The sequence below is a fragment of the Ursus americanus genome, chromosome 4, assembly GCF_024610735.1.
Source record: "Ursus americanus isolate L20-20 chromosome 4, mUrsAme1.1.p, whole genome shotgun sequence".
In the NCBI taxonomy this organism is placed as follows: Eukaryota; Metazoa; Chordata; class Mammalia; order Carnivora; family Ursidae; genus Ursus; species Ursus americanus.
In genome coordinates this window covers 37,598,891-37,617,038 of record NC_142130.1, presented here as the reverse complement: position 1 = coordinate 37,617,038, position 18,148 = coordinate 37,598,891, and the positions used below count along the sequence as shown (strand labels likewise).

General features: G+C 37.8%; 1 protein-coding gene across 2 annotated transcripts in view; it reads right to left on the bottom strand.

The window, feature by feature from the left end:
* Nucleotides 1-18,148, bottom strand: part of GSK3B (glycogen synthase kinase 3 beta) — a 201,072-nt gene that overhangs the window by 82,026 nt on the left and 100,898 nt on the right. For both annotated transcript variants that reach the window (XM_045785098.2, XM_045785101.2), the window contains exon 4: nt 2,757-2,867. In XM_045785098.2, the coding sequence (XP_045641054.1) occupies nt 2,757-2,867 (111 nt within the window). The remainder of the gene's footprint in view (nt 1-2,756; nt 2,868-18,148) is intronic.

Sequence of the window (18,148 nt, the reverse complement as noted above, 5' to 3'; positions counted from 1 at the left end):
TTAGGCAATGATCAATGGTTACAAGCATCACAAAAAGACAGACATTATGTTCTTCCTTAGGAAAGCACTCAACAATACATACGAAGTAGTCTTGAATTTTATAAAAATGTATCTAATCACGAATTTGCAGGAAATACAGAAGACAGAGCAACATACTAACACTACAGTAATCTAATCAGCAAAATTCAGACCAAGAAACTACACATCAACTGACCCAGTTTCTTTAATACTGGAGTTTAAGAGAGAGTGGTCTATAAATTAAAAGAAACATTAGACATCCATCAGCCAATTATAATACATGGACCTTACTTAGATCCCAATTCTAACAAAGAAACTTAAACACACACACACACACACACACACACACAAGGAATAAAAATAGTAGATATTTAATGGTATTAATGATTTATTATTTATTTGTATAGGTAAAGACAATGGTATCGAAACTAAGCTTTTAAAAAGAAAATCCCTATCGTTTACACATATATACTGAAAGAGTTACGGATGAAAATAGTACCTGTGATTTGCTTCAAAATAAGGAAGTGGGGAGTAGATGGTGGTATATATGAAACAAGAGTAGCCATGAACTGACCATTGCTCAAACTGTATAATGGGTACATGGGGGTTCATTATTCCATTTTCTCTTTTATTTCTATGTGAAATCTTTTTTCTTGTTTAAGATTTTATTTATTTATTTGACAGAGATAGAGACAGCCAGCGAGAGAGGGAACACAAGCAGGGGGAGTGGGAGAGGAAGAAGCAGGCTCATAGCAGAGGAGCCTGATGTGGGGCTCAATCCCATAACACCGGGATCACGCCCTGAGCCGAAGGCAGACGCTTAACTGCTGTGCCACCCAGGCGCCCCTCTATGTGAAATCTTTAATAGTAAAAACAAATGTTTAGAGTGACCAAAGAAAAGATCCTGAAACAACTAAAATTTTTGTAGACAGATATAGGAAAAGAAAATCATTTGACACATTTTATGTTAAGTGGTGGGAAAACTGGCTCAGCTATGGAGCAATACAGATCTGCTAGGAGGTAAGTAAACTTGAAGGGTAGATTCAACAGAGATATTACTAACAACCCTCTCTTGGGAATTTTGCCAATTCAAAAGAATATGACCTATCTAACCACTTTGATAACACTATATTTTTTTCTTGCTTTACAGTTATTTGCGTAATCTTTTTTTCTCCTTATTAGAAGAGGAATAAAATATTTTATTAAGCTTCACATTATTCTGCAATCAGCATTTGTTTGCTGAATTAGAGTTGAAACAAAAAACTGGTCTAGCCACTGTGAACCTCTTATTAAATGTCCACAACATGTCGTTTTTTAATCTAGTGTTAAGATCTATTACTTTTATTTTACAGTCCCAAAAATGTTTTCTCCTATGTTAATTTCACCTTATAGAACAACAGTGCTATATTGTGAGCAGGAAAGAAACAAGTACAATTTTATCAACATGGGAGCTAAGTAGAAAATAGATCAGTAACTCCCCCAAAGCACTTAACTTAGTGGCAAAGTTGGGTCTCGAAACTAGGTCTTCAGGAACTAAATCTAGGGTTTCTTCTGCTTCATAAATCCATCACCATTCTAAACTGCGAAGTTCAAAGATTACTTTAAGAGATTTAGGGACTTCAAAGGGATATTCTATTGTGCAGTTTACCCTTCAATAGGACCCTACTATCTTAAAACCAAAATAAAGTACTAAAGTAAATATGTAGTACAAAAACTATGTCTTTTAGTTCCTACTATGATCAATTTAACCACCAACCTCAACCAAGTCTGATAAGTCCAAATAAAATTATACTGGAATCAGATTTTTAAATTCCTAGAACTGAATTCAATAGGAATCCTGACTCCTTGTCATAATTATCTAGCTACCAAATTTCTGCTTTGGTACCCATTTTATTACTATAAAGTTAAAAATTTTAACTATTAAGTAAAATTTAATACTCAATCTGAGAACATTTAGTCAATGCCATTTTATTTTCTAGAGTCATTTCCATAAAGCATAAAATGCAAAAATTATATTTAGATTAAGGTAGACTTTGAAACTTAACACCTCATTTTCACAATGTCATAGTTAAAAAATAGTAATCTGTGTGTCAACCATACTTCAATAAAATTCTTTTTAAAGATCTGAACAATCTAATAACAATAAAAATGACAACAATGTTTCTAATCAGCAATCACAACTTTAATCAGAATTATGCTGGATAAATTCCTAGCCACTTTCTTATGAGTTCTTTCACAGATGACATTAGGTACTAAAAATTAAGTAACAACTTCATAAAGTCTGTACATATTTAAAATTATAGAAAGTTTAAACTTTAGCTACAGTTATGGTATATCTATAAATGGCAATATAATGTTTAATCTGATCATATATATATTTTATAATTTTATATGATAATGCCTGCTCCTTTTTCAGTCTATGCCATAATAAGGGTATTAGAAATTAAATAAAAAGGTGTCACGGCCAGCAAAATTAAAATCCACAAATGTCTGTGAAAAAATTCACTTTTCAGAACATGACAAGATATCTTTAATATGAGAGTCATGAAAGTTTAAAAGGTAAAGGTTTTATACTTTAAAATTATACAAGAATTTAATGAAGCTCTAGCAATACCAACTTCGCAGCTCCCCTCGCTCCCTGGCATTATATGCAATAATACAGTTAAAACACATTCAGCACATTCCTTGGCTCATATTACGTACTTTTTAAAATGGGAAATTGCTCCACTTTTACATACCTTGACATAGATCACAGGGAGCGTCTGTTTGGCTCGACTATAGTGTCTGGCAACTCTGTATACTGTTTCCGGAACATAGTCCAGCACCAGATTAAGATAGACCTCATCTTTCTGAAAGAGTTTATTAAAAACAAACAGAAAAACAAAATCAGAAACTAGTCTTTTAAATATCCAGAGTAAAATCTCTATACATTTAGTTTCACTTATTCACATTTTTAAGATTCATGCATTCAATTTTAATTATACAAAATTAATTCAGAATATAATCATAATAGTAAAAACAAGTCTACTGTACCTTTTTACTAATAATTTCATGGAAAAAACCAGCCATTTCAATCTGCTAAGATTCCCAATTATATTTAAGCTATTATTTTGGTAATTAGATTTTAGAGGATCTCACCGGTCACAAAATTTCCTATTTTCTAGTTTGAGAATCAGTACCCTCATATCCTATCAGGAAAGCTGTCATAATAGTAGAGTGAATACTAAATTGGGAGCAAAGATTTCCAGCCCTTGCTCTTCCACTAACTAATGTATGCAAGACACTTAATCTTTCCAGGCTCCAGTTCCTTCAACTAGAATATGATTGGACTAGATGTTCTTCAAAATTTCTCTAACCTCTACAAAAAAGATTCTCTGGTTATCTGATAGTCTATAATTAGTAGAATAACCACTTGTCTTCTACAAGTAATTGAAAGAAAAAGAATAATAAGGCAGCGAGTTACCATACTCACAAGTTTATTGCAGGTCATATGTTTAAACATCCTTTCTCAGCAGCCTAAAGACACCAATCCAAGATCAGTAGATAGAAAGAAGGGAATTCCAACTAAATACCAAGTTGGAAAGAGGAATAGAGCGCTACCTTTACTCTGTTCATGTGAACAATATAGGTAAACTGAGGCAGAAAACAAAGTTGAGAATCACTTCAAGTCTAGGATTGGCTACTGAAGGGGAAAAATCTGTAGGTAAACAAACTTTCACAGTCTTCTCAATTTGAAATCATGTTACCTACCAAAATGAAGTGAAGAATTTCAATTTTCAGCATTTATTGAGCATTTTCTATATGTCAGTAGCCACTGCAGAGGAAGTAAAGGTGGAGGTATAAAAGAGACGACATCTAAATTGAGTATGAAAGGAGCATTTAAGGCATAGAAAAACTACATTCAAGATGCGGGGTCAATGAAAACAGCAGAGCTCAGGAAACAGTTTAGTGAGATGGCATGCCATTGACTCTACTACCTTTTCATTATCCCTCTCTCTTCCACATTCTCCTCTCTTCTCTCCATATCCAGCTTAAGTTACGAGGTCTACCATTACCCTGATTCTCTAACACGTGGTCAGTAAACAACAACAAAGGCCTGCTGCCTGTTTTTATAAAAAAGTTTTATAGGAACATAACAATGCTCATTCATCTAAGTATTGTCTATGGCTGTTTTGGGGAAGAGCCAAGTAGTTACAACTGAGACCATAGCCTGCAAAACCAAAAATATTTACTATCTGGCCCTTTATGAAAAAGTGTGCCAAGTCTGCTCTAGCATATATCCTTCTCTTATATCATACCTGTTTGATAAACCACAACCCTGGTTAAATCCAGCTGCCTATTTATTCCATGTCTGTATCCAAACTGCTGAACACGGCTACAAAAACTGCTGCTTGGTTTCACAGTAAATTCATCATCAAGAAATTCAATTGGCCCAACAATCATATATTTGCCTACTCTATTCACTTTCCCCAAGTACTTCATTTCTTCTTTTACTTTGCCTCCAATACCTGTTTTCCCATCCTCACCCTCAGCTGATGACCTTGCTTGTACCACTACATGTGCCTATCTACAGCATCTAACCCCATATGCTCCTCCTTCCCTTCTCTAACTAGGGATAAAGTGACTAAGCTCCTTTTTAAGGTAAACCCTGCTACATGTAAAAAACAATGATACTATTCTGCTTTTCCTAATCACAACCAACACTTCAGTTATTTTCCTATCTCTCTTCATTAATTATTCTCTCTCTGTGGGAGCATTACAATCTGCACACAAACTCACTGTTATTTCTCCCATCGTTAAAAAGAAAACTCTAACTGCACTAATTACCACCATATTTTCTGCTCTCCTTTAACAGTAAAATTCCTCCAAAAAGGTGTCTAAATGGACATTCCCCAATACCAGTCTCTTCTAATTCTCTCTGAAACTTATTCCAAATAAGACTTCAGCACCACTGCTCCACCAGAATTGTTCCTTAAGATCAGTAATCTCCTTGTTGCTGAATCCAATGTCAATTTTCAGTCATCATCTTATCTCTCCTTTTTACTTGACTGAGCACTACTATTTAACATAGTTGGATCATGTTCCCTTCTTTCGAATACTTGCTTTACTTGGGTTCTAAAACACTATATTCTTCTGGTTTTCATCCTACCTCAAAGACCGCTCTTCTTGCTCTCCATTTCTGGCTCATTCTATTACCCTTTCTCTCTTAAGGAATGGAGGATCCCAGGGCTCAGTCAGATTTCTGTTCTTTATGTAAGCTCACTCCTGTGATGATCTCATCCAGTCAGGTGGTTTCGATAATACTCTACATTGATGACTCCCAAATTCATATATACGCTGGACCTTTCTGACTTTAACTCCAGACTAGTATGTCAAATTGTGTACTTGACATTGCTCAGGCCAAAAACCTTAGAATCATAATTCCCAACCTCCTCTTTCTCTCACACATATACATACACCAAAAAAAGTATTAATGGTTCTACCTTTAAAATTTACTCAGGATCCAACCATTCCTTACCATCGTCACTGCTACAACCCTAGTCTGAAACACCGTCACTGCTCACCTGGATTATTGCAATGTCCTCTTAAAAGGTCTTTCTGCTTCTACCTTTACCCCTTTGGTCCATATCAACAAAACAGAAGTTAGATGCCAGCTCTTCCACTCCACCTCATCAAGATTTATTCTTATAAGTCGTCTACAAGGTCCTCCACACACACTTCCTTATTTCTCTGTCCTCTACTCTACTGCTGCCCCGTTGCTTGCTCATCTCTACTGACAATAGCTTCCTGCTGTTTCTTGAAAACATTTGGCAGGCTTTCCCATTCAAGGCCTCTATACTGATCACTCCTTCAGCCTGGAATGTTCTCCCCCCTCAGATATACACACTGCTCACTTGCCTCAACTCCTTCAAATCTTTGCTAAAATGTTACTGCTTTAGATGGCTTTCCCTAATTGGGCTTTCCCCAATTTCTCCACCCCACACTCCTACCTGCCCTCCCTACTTAATTTTTCCCCATGATACTTATCATTTTCTAACCACATAGAAAATGCTGCTTCCCCCCAACTAGACTAAGCTCAATGAGAGGTAAGGTTTTTGTCTGTTTTGTTCACCATTCTTCTCCACCTAGAATACTGCCTAGCACACAGTAGGCACTCAATAAATATTTGCTGAATAAATTAAGCTCAAAAGCAATGAATATTATTTAAGAATTAGGATGGCAGTTTTACAGGTCTGCTTTAACTCAAACAGCACTATGAAAAGTGAGTATGGAGAGGGGGTAAGACGGAAGGTGACAGTGAAAACAGTGTGAGCTTCTAGAAACCTCCTGCAAGTACCCAAGACCTAAACTAGGGCTTAGGCAGTAAGGACGGAAAGAAAAGGGAGGTTGGGAGGGGCAGGTATATTGGTTACCTAAACATCAGAATAATAGAGAACCTGAGAAACAAAAAAATTGGATTAATTAAACAGTCTCTAAACTTGGGCGACTGGGCAGGTAAGGAAACAAGGAAAGCATAAAAAGGAAAAAAGGTGTGAAGGAAAAAGTTTTAACTTTTACTTAATGGATCTCGGATCTCAGAACATTTTAGGTGGCTATGCTCCACAGGTAGCTAGAAACACAGGTCAAGTCAGAACAAAGAAAAGAAGAATGGAGTTATGTCTAGAGATTTAGACAATAGCTAAAACGATGAGAACAGCCTCACTCACCTCAGAAGAATGTGTACAGTAAGAGAGTGAGAAAAGACTGAGTGTGGAATCCTGGAAAACACAAACTTAAGGAGATTACATTAGGGGACAACTTTGTAAAGACTAAGAAAGAGAACTAAGAGGCATTTTTTAATGCCTTGCTTTTTAGCAAGGAAATTTCAATAATGACGAGATGTGGAACAGCGAAGTGTTTCATTGGCAGGAGATAAGGACTGAAAAGGTTGTTAGATCTGGTATATCATGGTTCAGTGATGGTCCTGGAAAGAGTAGTTTCAGACCATGGTGTCAGTAGCAACCAACCTATAATGAGATCAAGAGTGTGCAGATGACAGGTGAGGAATACGAGGCAGCTAATTTAGTTTGTTCTTACAAAATCCCTCATGGTGAAAGTAAAAAGAAAGCCCAGAGCTGGTAACTTGAGGAGAGGCAAAATCGAAGAGAGACTGTAGAGAATTGTTGGTGTGTTTTTCATTTTATTTTTTAAATGGCTAAAAGAGACCCAAATTTATTTGTAGGCTGAATGGATAAGGATGGAATAAAAGGATGGAATAAAGTGATAAGAAAGGAAAGAAAAGGGATAACTGATAAAGCAATGTTCTAAAACATCATGAGAAATGAGAAACAAGAACACAGAGTAGTAGACAGTGCAATTAAAAGGCAAGGTTAGCATTAGTCGCACAAAGTATGTAAGGCCAAACTCTGATAGTACAAGTTCTGTGACCACAAGCAAGTTACTTAACTTCTTTCAGACTCAGTTTCCTACAAAATTATGCTAACAATGGAGGGGAGTTAAGATGGCAGAGGAGTAGGGGACCCCTTTTTCAGCCGGTCCCCTGAGTCGAGCTGGATAGGTACCAGACCAGCCTGAATATCCACGGAATCAGCCTGAGATGCAGGAAGATACATCTGGATCTCTACAAATGAACATCTCCAGCGCTGAGTACTGAGGTTCGAAGCAGGGAGCCGTGAAACCGTGCACAGATATCGGAAGATAAACGGAAGGGGGAGGGAGCCGCCGTGTTCGGGCGCCAGGAAGCGGTAGCCACCTGCACGGGGGAGCGGGTGGACTCGCCAACGGCACCTGCGAGACAGCAGACTGAGACCGTGAGCTGGGGAACGCGAGCGACCAGACTGAGGGCCGGAGCTTCAGAGCACGGGGGCAGCTGGCAGCTGGCGGTGTTAGAAACACAAAGGACAGAGACGCGCCAGCCCTGGAAGTGAGGGCTGGGACGCCGGGTGTGGGGCACACATCCCGGGACGCTGCAGGGCTGAGCATCACCAACAGAAACAGAGTTAAAGTGGCCAGAACATCAGTGGAGAACGGTCCGAGATCCCTCTGTTCTGAGACAGAGGCTGAGATTCGGCCACTGCTGCTCTGACTCTCAGAAGAGGCACAGCAAACCGCCAGGGAAAGCCGCCAGAGAACAAAAGCCTGGAAATACCGGCTCACAGTGTGCCAATCCCCATCCCCCCTCGCAGGGGACACGGAGACTCTACTCAAACAGGGTTGCCTGAGTATCGGCAAGGCAGGCCCCTTCGCCAGAAGACAGGCTGAAAAATCAAGAAGCCCACATCCCTAAGATCCCTATAAAACAAGGGCGCACGGCCTGGGTCCTGGTCAATAATTTGGCCTCTGGACAACCCCGCAACCTCTCCTCATCAGAATGACAAGAAGGAGAAATCCCCCCCAGCAAAGAAAAGACAATGAGTCTGTGGCCTCTGCCAAAGAACTAATAGATATGGATATAACCAAATTATCAGAAATGGAATTCAGAGTAACAATGGTCAAGATGATGTGTAGACTTGAAAAAAGTATTAACGAAAATGTTAATGAGAATATAGAATCTCTAAGGGAGGAAATGAGAGCGAATCTGGCAGAAATTAAAAATTCTATGAGCCAAATGCAGTCAAAACTAGAGGCTCTGACGGCCAGGGTGAATGAGGCAGAACAACGTTATCAGCGAATTGGAGGATGGGTTAGTAGAAGAAAAAGCTAAAATAGAATCTGGACTCAAAACAATCCACACTCAGGAATGTAGGTTACAGGAGATTACTGACTCAATGAAACGTTCCAATGTAAGAATCATCGGCATCCCCAACGGGGTGGAGAAAAACAGAGTAGACGTCTAAAAGAGATATTTGAACAAACTGTAGCTGAAAACTTCCCTAATCTAGCAAGGGAAACAAACATTCGTGTCCAAGAGGCATAGAGGACCCCTCCCAAGCTCAACCACGACAAACCTACACCACGTCACGTCATAGTGCATTTCACAAATATTAGATCCAAGGATACAGTATTGAAAGCGGCGAGGGCAAAGAAATTTCTCACATACCAAGGCAAAGGTATCAGAATTACGTCAGACCTGTCTACACAGACCTGGAATGAGAGAAAGGGTTGGGGGGGGGGCATTTTTAAAGCTCTTTCAGAGAAAAACATGCAGCCAAAGATCCTTTATCCAGCAAGTCTGTCATTCAGAATTGATGGGAAAAATAAAGACCTCCCAGAATCGCCAGTCACTGACCAATTTCGTAACCACGAAACCAGCCCTACAGGAGATATTAAGGGGGGTTCTATAAAAGTAAAAAGGCCCCAAGAGTGATACAGAAAAGAAAGTCACAACCTATAAAAACAAAGACTTTACTGGCAACATGGCATCATTAAAATCATCTCTCTCAATAATCAGTCTCAATGTAAATGGCCTAAATGCTCCCATAAACGCCACAGGGTTGCAGATTGGATAAAAAGACATGACCCATCCATTTGCTGTCTACAAGAGACTCATTTTGAACCTAAAGATACATTCAGACTGAAAGTAAAGGGATGGAATACCATCTTTCACGCCAATGGACCTCAAAAGAAAGCTGGGGTAGCAATTCTCATATCAGACAGATTGGAAATTAAACTAAAGACTATAGTTAGAGACACAGAAGGGCACTATATTATTCTTAAAGGATGTATCCAACAAGTGGATATGACAATTATAAATATATATGCCCCCAACAGGGGAGCAGCAAGATACACAAGCCAACTCTTAACCACAATAAAGAGACATATAGATAAAAATACACTAATAGTAGGAGACCTCAACCCTCCACTATCCGCAATAGACAGATCACCTAAGCAAGAAATCAGCAAAGAAACAAGAGCTTTGAATGCCATACTCGACGAGTTGGACCTCATAGATATATATAGAACACTACACCCCAGAACCAAAGAATACTCATTCTATTCTGATGCCCATGGAACATTCTCAAGAATAGACCATGTTCTGGGTCACAAAACAGGTCTCAACTGATACCGAAAGACTGAAATTATTCCCTGCATATTCTCAGACCACAACGCTCTGAAATTGGAACTCAACCACAAGGAAAAATTTGGAAGAAACTCAAACACTTGGAAACTAAGAACCATCCTGCTCAGGAATGACTCGATAAACCAGGAAATCAAAAATCAATTTAAACAATTTATGGAGACCAACGAGAATGAAAACACAATGGTCCAAAACCTATGGGATACTGCAAAGGCAGTCCTAAGGGGGAAATACATAGCCATCCAAGCCTCACTCAAAGGAACAGAAAAATCTAAAATGCAGTTTTTATATTCTCACCTCAAGAAGCTGGAACAGCAACAGAGGGACAGGCCTAATCCACTCACGAGGAAGCAGCTGACCAAGATTAGAGCAGAAATCAATGAATTAGAAACCAGGAGTACAGCAGAGCAGATCAACAGAACTAGAAGCTGGTTCTTTGAGAGAATCAATAAAATTGACAAACCACTGGCAAGAGTTATCCAAAAGAATAGTGAAAGGACCCAAATTAATAAAATTATGAATGAAAAAGGAGAGGTCACGACCAACACCAATGAAATTGGAAGGATTATTAGAAACATTTATCAACAGCTATATGCCAATAAATTAAGCAATCTGGAAGAGATGGAGGCCTTCCTGGAATCCTATAAACTACTAAGACTGAAACAGGAATAAATTGATTTTTTAAACAGGCCAATTAATTATGAAGAGATTGAGTCAGTGATAAACAACCTTCCAAATAACAAAACTCCAGGCCCGGACGGTATTCCTGGGGAATTCTACCAAACATTCAAAGAAGAAATAATACCTATTCTCCTAAAGCTATTTCAAAAAATAGAAACAGAAGGAAAGCTACCAAACTCATTCTATGAGGCCAATATTACCTTGATCCCCAAACCAGGCAAAGACCCCCTCAAAAAGGAGAATTACAGACCGATTTCCCTAAAGAATATGGACGACAAAATCCTCAACAAGATCCTGGCTAACAGACTCCAACAGTACATTAAAAGGATTATCCATCATGACCAAGTGGGATTCATACCTGGGATGCAAGCGTGGTTCAACATTTGCAAATCGATCAGCGTGATACATCATATCAACAAGAAAAGACTCAGGAACCATATGATCCTCTCAATTGATGGAGAAAAAGCATTTGACAAAAATACAGCATCCTTTCCTGATTAAAACCATTCAGAGTGTAGGGATAGTGGGTACATTCCTCAATCTCATAAAAACCATCTATGAAAAGCCTACAGCAAATATCATTCTCAATGGGGAAAAGCTGGAAGCCTTTCCCTTAAGATCAGGAACACGACAAGGATGCCCACTCTCGCACTATTATTCAACATAGTACTAGAAGTCCTTGCAACAGCAATCAGACAACAAAAAGGGATAAAAGGTATCCAAATCGGCAAAGAAGAAGTCAAAATGTCTCTCTTCGCAGATGACATGATACTCTATATGGAAAACCCAAAAGAATCCACGCCCAAACTATTAGAAGTTATAGAGCAATTCAGTAATGTGGCGGGATACAAAATCAATGCTCAGAGATCAGTTGCATTTCTATACACGAATAATGAGACTGAAGAAAGAGAAATTAGGGAATCCATCCCATTTACAATAGCACCAAAAACCATACATTACCTTGGAATTAACTTAACCAGAGACGTAAAGGATCTATATTCTAGAAACTATATAAGTCACTCTTGAAAGACATTGAGGAAGACACAAAAAGATGGAAAAATATTCCATGCTCATGGATCGGAAGAATTAACATAGTTAAGATGTCCATGCTACCCAGAGCAATCTACACTTTCAATGCTATCCCGATCAAAATACCGAGGACATTTTTCAAAGAACTGGAACAAATAGTCCTTAAATTTGTATGGAACCAGTAAAGGCCCCAAATCGCCAAGGAATTGTTGAAAAGGAAAAACAAAGCTGGGGGCATCACGTTGCCGGATTTCAAGCTGTCCTACAAAGCTGTGATCACAAAGACAGCATGGTACTGGCACAAAAACAGACACATAGACCAATGGAACAGAATAGAGAACCCAGAAATGGACCTTCGGGTCTTTGGGCAACTAATCTTTGATAAAGCAGGAAAAAACATCTGGTGCAAAAAAGACAGTCTCTTCAATAAATGGTGCTGGGAAAATTGGACAGCTACATGCAAAAGAATGAAACTTGACCACTCTCTCACACCATACACAAAGATAAACTCCAAACGGATGAAAGACCTCGATGTGAGACAGGAATCCATCAAAATCCTAGAGGAGAACATAAGCAACAACCTCTACGACATCGGCCAAAGCAACCTTTTTCTTTTTCTTTTTTTTTTTTTTTTAAGATTTTATTTATTTATTTGACAGAGAGACAGACAGCCAGTGAGAGAGGGAACACAAGCAGGGGGAGTGGGAGAGGAAGAAGCAGGCTCCTAGTGGAGGAGCCTGATGTGGGGCTCGATCCCAGAACGCCAGGATCACGCCCTGAGCCGAAGGCAAACACTTAACGACTGCACCACCCAGGCACCCCGCAAAGCAACCTTTTTCATGACACATCTCCAAAGGCAAGAGAAACAAAAGATAAAATGAACTTGTGGGACTTCATCAAGATAAAAAGCTTCTGCACAGCCAAGGAAACAGTGAAAAAAACTAAGAGGCAGCCCACCGAATGGGAGAATATATTTGCAAGTGATGCTACAGATAAAAGACTGGTATCCAAGATCTACAAAGAACTTCTCAAACTCAGTATGCGAGAAACAAATAAATCATAAAATGGGCAGAAGATACGAACAGACACTTTTCCAATGATGACATACAAATGGCTAACAGACACGTGAAAAAAATGTTCAAAATCATTAGCCATCAGGGAAATTCAAATCAAAACCACACTAAGATACCACCTCACGCCAGTTAGAATGGCAAAAATTGACAAGGCAAGAAACAACAATTGCTGGAGAGGACGTGGAGAAAGGGAATCCCTCCTACATTGTTGGTGGGAATGCAAGTTGGTACAGCCACTCTGGAAAACAGTGTGGAGGTCCCTTAAAAAGTTAAAAATTGAGCTACCCTATGACCCAGCCATTGCACTACTGGGTATTTACCCCAAAAATACAGACGTAGTGAAGAGAAGGGCCATATGCACCCCAATGTTCCTAGCAGCATTATCCACAATAGCCAAATTGTGGAAGGAACCGAGATGCCCTTCAACAGATGACTGGATTAAGAAGTTGTGGTCCATATATACGATGGAATATTACTCAGCTATCAGAAAGAACGAATTCTCAACATTTGCTACAACATGGACGGCACTGGAGGAGATAATGCTAAGTGAAATAAGTCAAGCAGAGAAAGACAATTATCATATGATTTCTCTCATCTATGGAACATAAGAACTAGGAAGATCAGTAGGGGAAGAAAGAGATAAAGAAAGGGGGGTAATCAGAAGGGGGAATGAAGCATGAGAGACTATGGACTATGAGAAACAAACTGAGGACTTCAGAGGGGAGGGGTGTGGGGGAATGGGACAGACTGGTGATGGGTAGTAAGGAGGGCACGTATTGCATGGTGCACTGGGTGTTATACGCAACTAATGAATCATCGAACTTTACATCAGAAACCAGGGATGTACTGTATGGTGACTAACATAATAAAAAAACATTAAAATAAAAAAAATTATGCTAACAATGGCATCTATTTTAAAAGACTGTCTTGAGATTATAATAATCTATAAAAAGCTCTTTAAGCACATTACCTGGCAAATTGTAAAGATTCAGATTTTCACAGTTATCATCTTTAGAAGGAAATGATACCACGTTTTTCTTCCTGTACATCTAAAATAAGCGATTAGGTTAGAAAGAAATGTAAGTAAAGTGAGTGTATGTCTGATGACCCTCCTTCTTGTAAAATAAGAAATAAGGTCATACGCAGAACTAAAGGCAGCAAAAGTAATGCTGCAAGCTAAGAGAAGAAAATTTCAGAGATCAAGATTTAGACAAGAAGATCCCAGCGAAGATGAGGTCTACTAAAAGGAATACATAAATAGAATACCAAACTGGTACCGAAGGGTATGTACAGAGAAATGAAGGAATGGTTAGTCCTGGGTTTCAGAAAGATCATTAACACAAATGCTGAAAATCAAGAAACCTGATTTTAATAAATCATTTGACAAAGTTAATCACAATATATTTATGAATGACCTGAAGATGTGTAGTATAGCACTGTATTATAATTTAATTCATTTGCTAAACAATCATACCAAAAATGAAGAATAAAAAGTTGAAAACATAAATGTCAAGTTCAAGGAAGGTTTCCAGTTGTAGGACTACAAGCTCTGTCCTTCTCTTGTCCCAATCAATATTTTCAAATGATTTCATATATTAGGGGTTGCGAAAGCAAATGCCTTCACTGGCTAAGCAACAAATGTAAATGTGTGAAGCCAAAGTGTGTAGTACAGTAAGGGGTAGTGGTTGATAAATCAGATAGACAGTACAAAACATAACTAAAAGTATCCTAATTCATAAAAATATTAACAGAATGTGCTAGCCAAATAAAACACGCCAGGGGATAAATTTGGCAGTCAGTTTATAATTTCTGACTTTAACATAACCACCAAAGAGTGACACAAACCTATGAATGGCTTAAAATGGAAGACCAAATAAGAATTTAAAGAACTCTAATAGTCTGGAAACCTAAGCCAAACCTTCAATATAATACAAAACCCTATGATTAAACTCAGAGTATCAATTTATTATGTAGAATGACAGATAAGACTTGACAGTAATTCAGCTGAAAAATAAATGAGAGGTGTTAACTGAAGAGAACTTAAAAGGCATTCAACATTGAGCTGCAGTTAATGAAAACCTTAGTGCAATATTAGGTTACAGCTCAAGTACTGTGTTCGGATCAGTAAAGATAATTCCACTCTGCTTTGCACAGTTCAGGCTTCATTTGACATATTGATGATATCCATTTTTAGGCAATGTATTTTATTTATAATATTAACAAAGCAGAATACCTCAAAGGAAGATTAAAGAAACCATGTCTGCTATAGGTTGAAATACTAAAATACTACCCTATGAGAAATATGGGGGGCTTAAATGATATTTAGACTACTACTTTGCAGATTAACATAAACCTATCTCTTTGCTCATACTTTGTTTATTCAGTCCATTTCTTACCAAAAACTTGCAATTTCTTTAGAACCATAGAGAAGCTCTGTCCATTTTGTAGGCACAGTGTAAATGACCATATACATTTAAAAGATGTCATTTTGGGGGCACCTGGGTGGCTTAGTCAGTTAAACATCTGCCTTTGCCTCAGATCATGATCTCAGGGTCCTGGGGTCAATCCCCACATCAGGCTCTGCACTCAGCAGGGAGTCTGCTTCTCCCTTTCCCCCTGCTCATGCTCTCTCTCTCTCAAATAAATAAATCTTTAAAAAAAAAAATCTCCAAAAAATTGCATAAGGTACAATTTAGGGAGTCTTTCTCTCAGTGGTTCAGTTTTCCTAGTTATCACTTCTATTAATAAACTACTCTTTAGCTGCTCTTAACCACTCCTCTATGAACTTCACTCTAAAGTATTCATTCAAGAAGAAATTTAAATAACAATATTTCAATCACACTTGACAACAATTAAACAAGAACTGGAACAACTTCATTCTACATTTGGATAACAGATACTACTATTACACTCTTATCCTCAGATGATTTTTGAGGTCAAAGAAACAAAATTACTCGAGGCTACAGTTTTAAGTAGAATCATGCTATAATTCTAAAAATGTGATGGGATATGAAGCAGCATATCATAGAACCCAGCAATAAGACATTCAACCTAGTATCATGATAGCCGAGGATTCTCCTCAGAATTGAGGGAACTTGGACTAGCAAAAACCCCAACAAACAAAAAACAAAAAACCTGAAAATAGATACCTTTTCTCCAATATGTGTGCCAGGCTGGCTAGAGATGGGAATAACACTAACAATAAAGTGGGTGTGGAGTAGGAAAAGGGAAATATTCTTTTGCTTGGGATGGGGAAAGGGAGATAAATACTTGGCATACAACAAGATTATGGCAAGCTTCATCCTCATCTCACACCATTAACGCAAAATAAATACCAAACTATCAAAAGTTTTTTTTTTTTTAATTAAATCTACCAGAAGAAAACATGAGTGTGTTTGCAATCTTGGAGGACAAAATATCTATAAGCTATTAAGGAAAATGATGCCAATTAGATCACAAAAAATGTAAAACTTTTACACTACTTTCTGAGAAAACAACAACAAAACCAGAGCCAAATTTTAAAAATGACAATATTTTTGTCCATCAAAAAGTATTAGAATCAATGAATTCAGTAAAGTTGCAGGGTACAAAATTAATATACAGAAATCTGTTGCATTTCTATTCACTAATAACAAAGTAGCAGAAAGAGAAATTAAGAAAACAATCCCATTTATAATTGTATCAAAAAGAATAAAATACCTAGGAATAAATTTAACCAAGGAGGTAAAAGACGTGTACTTTGAAAACTATAAAATACTGATAAAGGAAATTAAAGACAACACAAACAATGGAAAGACAGATCATGCTCAAGGACTGGAAGAATGAATACTGTTAAAATGTCTATGCTACCCAAAGCAATCTACAGATTCACTGTAATCTCTATCAAAATACCAAGAGTGTTTTTTCAAAGAACTAGAAGAAATAATCCTAACATTTTTATGGAACCACAAAATATCCCGAATAGCCAAAGCAATCTTGATAAAGAAGAATAAGGCTGAAGGTATCAGAATCCCAGATTTCAAACTGTACTTTGTACAAAGCTTTAATAAAACAGTATGATACTGGTACAAAAATAAACACATAGATCAATGGTTTTAAAAAACAGGGAGCCCAGAAATAAACCTGCCCTATGTGGTCAATTAATCTATGATGAAGGAGGTGAAAATATACATTGGGGAAAAGACAAACTCTTCAATAAATGATGCTGGGAAATCTGGACATGAAAAAGAATGAAACTAAACTACTTTCTTACAGAAATCATTAAAACTCCTAAAAGAAAACATAGGCAATACATTCTTGGATATCAACCTTAGCAAAATTTTTCCGGATCCATCTCCTCAGGCAAGGGCAACAATAGAAAAAATAAACAACTGGGACTAGGAAACCCTCAATGAAACAAAAAGGCAAACTACTGAACAGGAGAAGATATATGCAATGATCTGAGAAGGGGTTAATATCCCAAATATATAAAGACTTCATACAACAACTCAACACCAAAAAACCCAGATAGTCCAATTAAAAATGGGCGAAAAACCTGAATCGGTATTTTTCCAAAGAAGACATACAGATGGCATACAGGCACATGAAAAGATGCTCAACATCACTAATCATCAGGGAAATGCAAATCAAAACCACAATGAGATATCACCTCACACCAGTCAGTATCAAAAAGACAAGAAATAACAAGTATTGGCAAAGATGTGGAGAAAAGGAAATCCTCGTGCACTGTTGGTGGGAATGTAAACTGGTGCAACCATTGTGGAAAACAGTATGGAGATTCCTCAAAAAATTAAAAGCACTGCCATACAATCCAGCAATTCCATTTCTGGGTATTTACTTGAAGAAAATGAAAACGCAAATTTAAAAAGATACATGTATCCCTATGTTTATTGCAGCAGTATTTACCACAGCCAGGATACGGAAGCAACCTAAGTGTCCATCAATAAGTAGATGAATGGATTAAGAAGATGTGGTACATATACACAATGGAATATTTCTCAGCCATTAAAAAAAAAAATGAAATCTTGCCATTCATGACAACATGGATGGGCCTAGAAAGTACTATGCTAAGTGAAGTAAGTCAGACTGAGAAAGACAAATACCATATGATTTCACTTAAACGTGGAATTTAAAAAATAAAACAAACGAACAAACAAAACAGAAATGGACTCATAAATACAGAGAACAAACTGATGGCTGCCATATGGGAGGGGAATGGGGAGACAGGTGAAATAGGTGAAGGGGATAAGGAGGTACAAACTTCAACTATAAAATAGCCAATAATATTGTAATAACTTTGTATGGTGACAGGTGTAGTGAGCATGTTGTA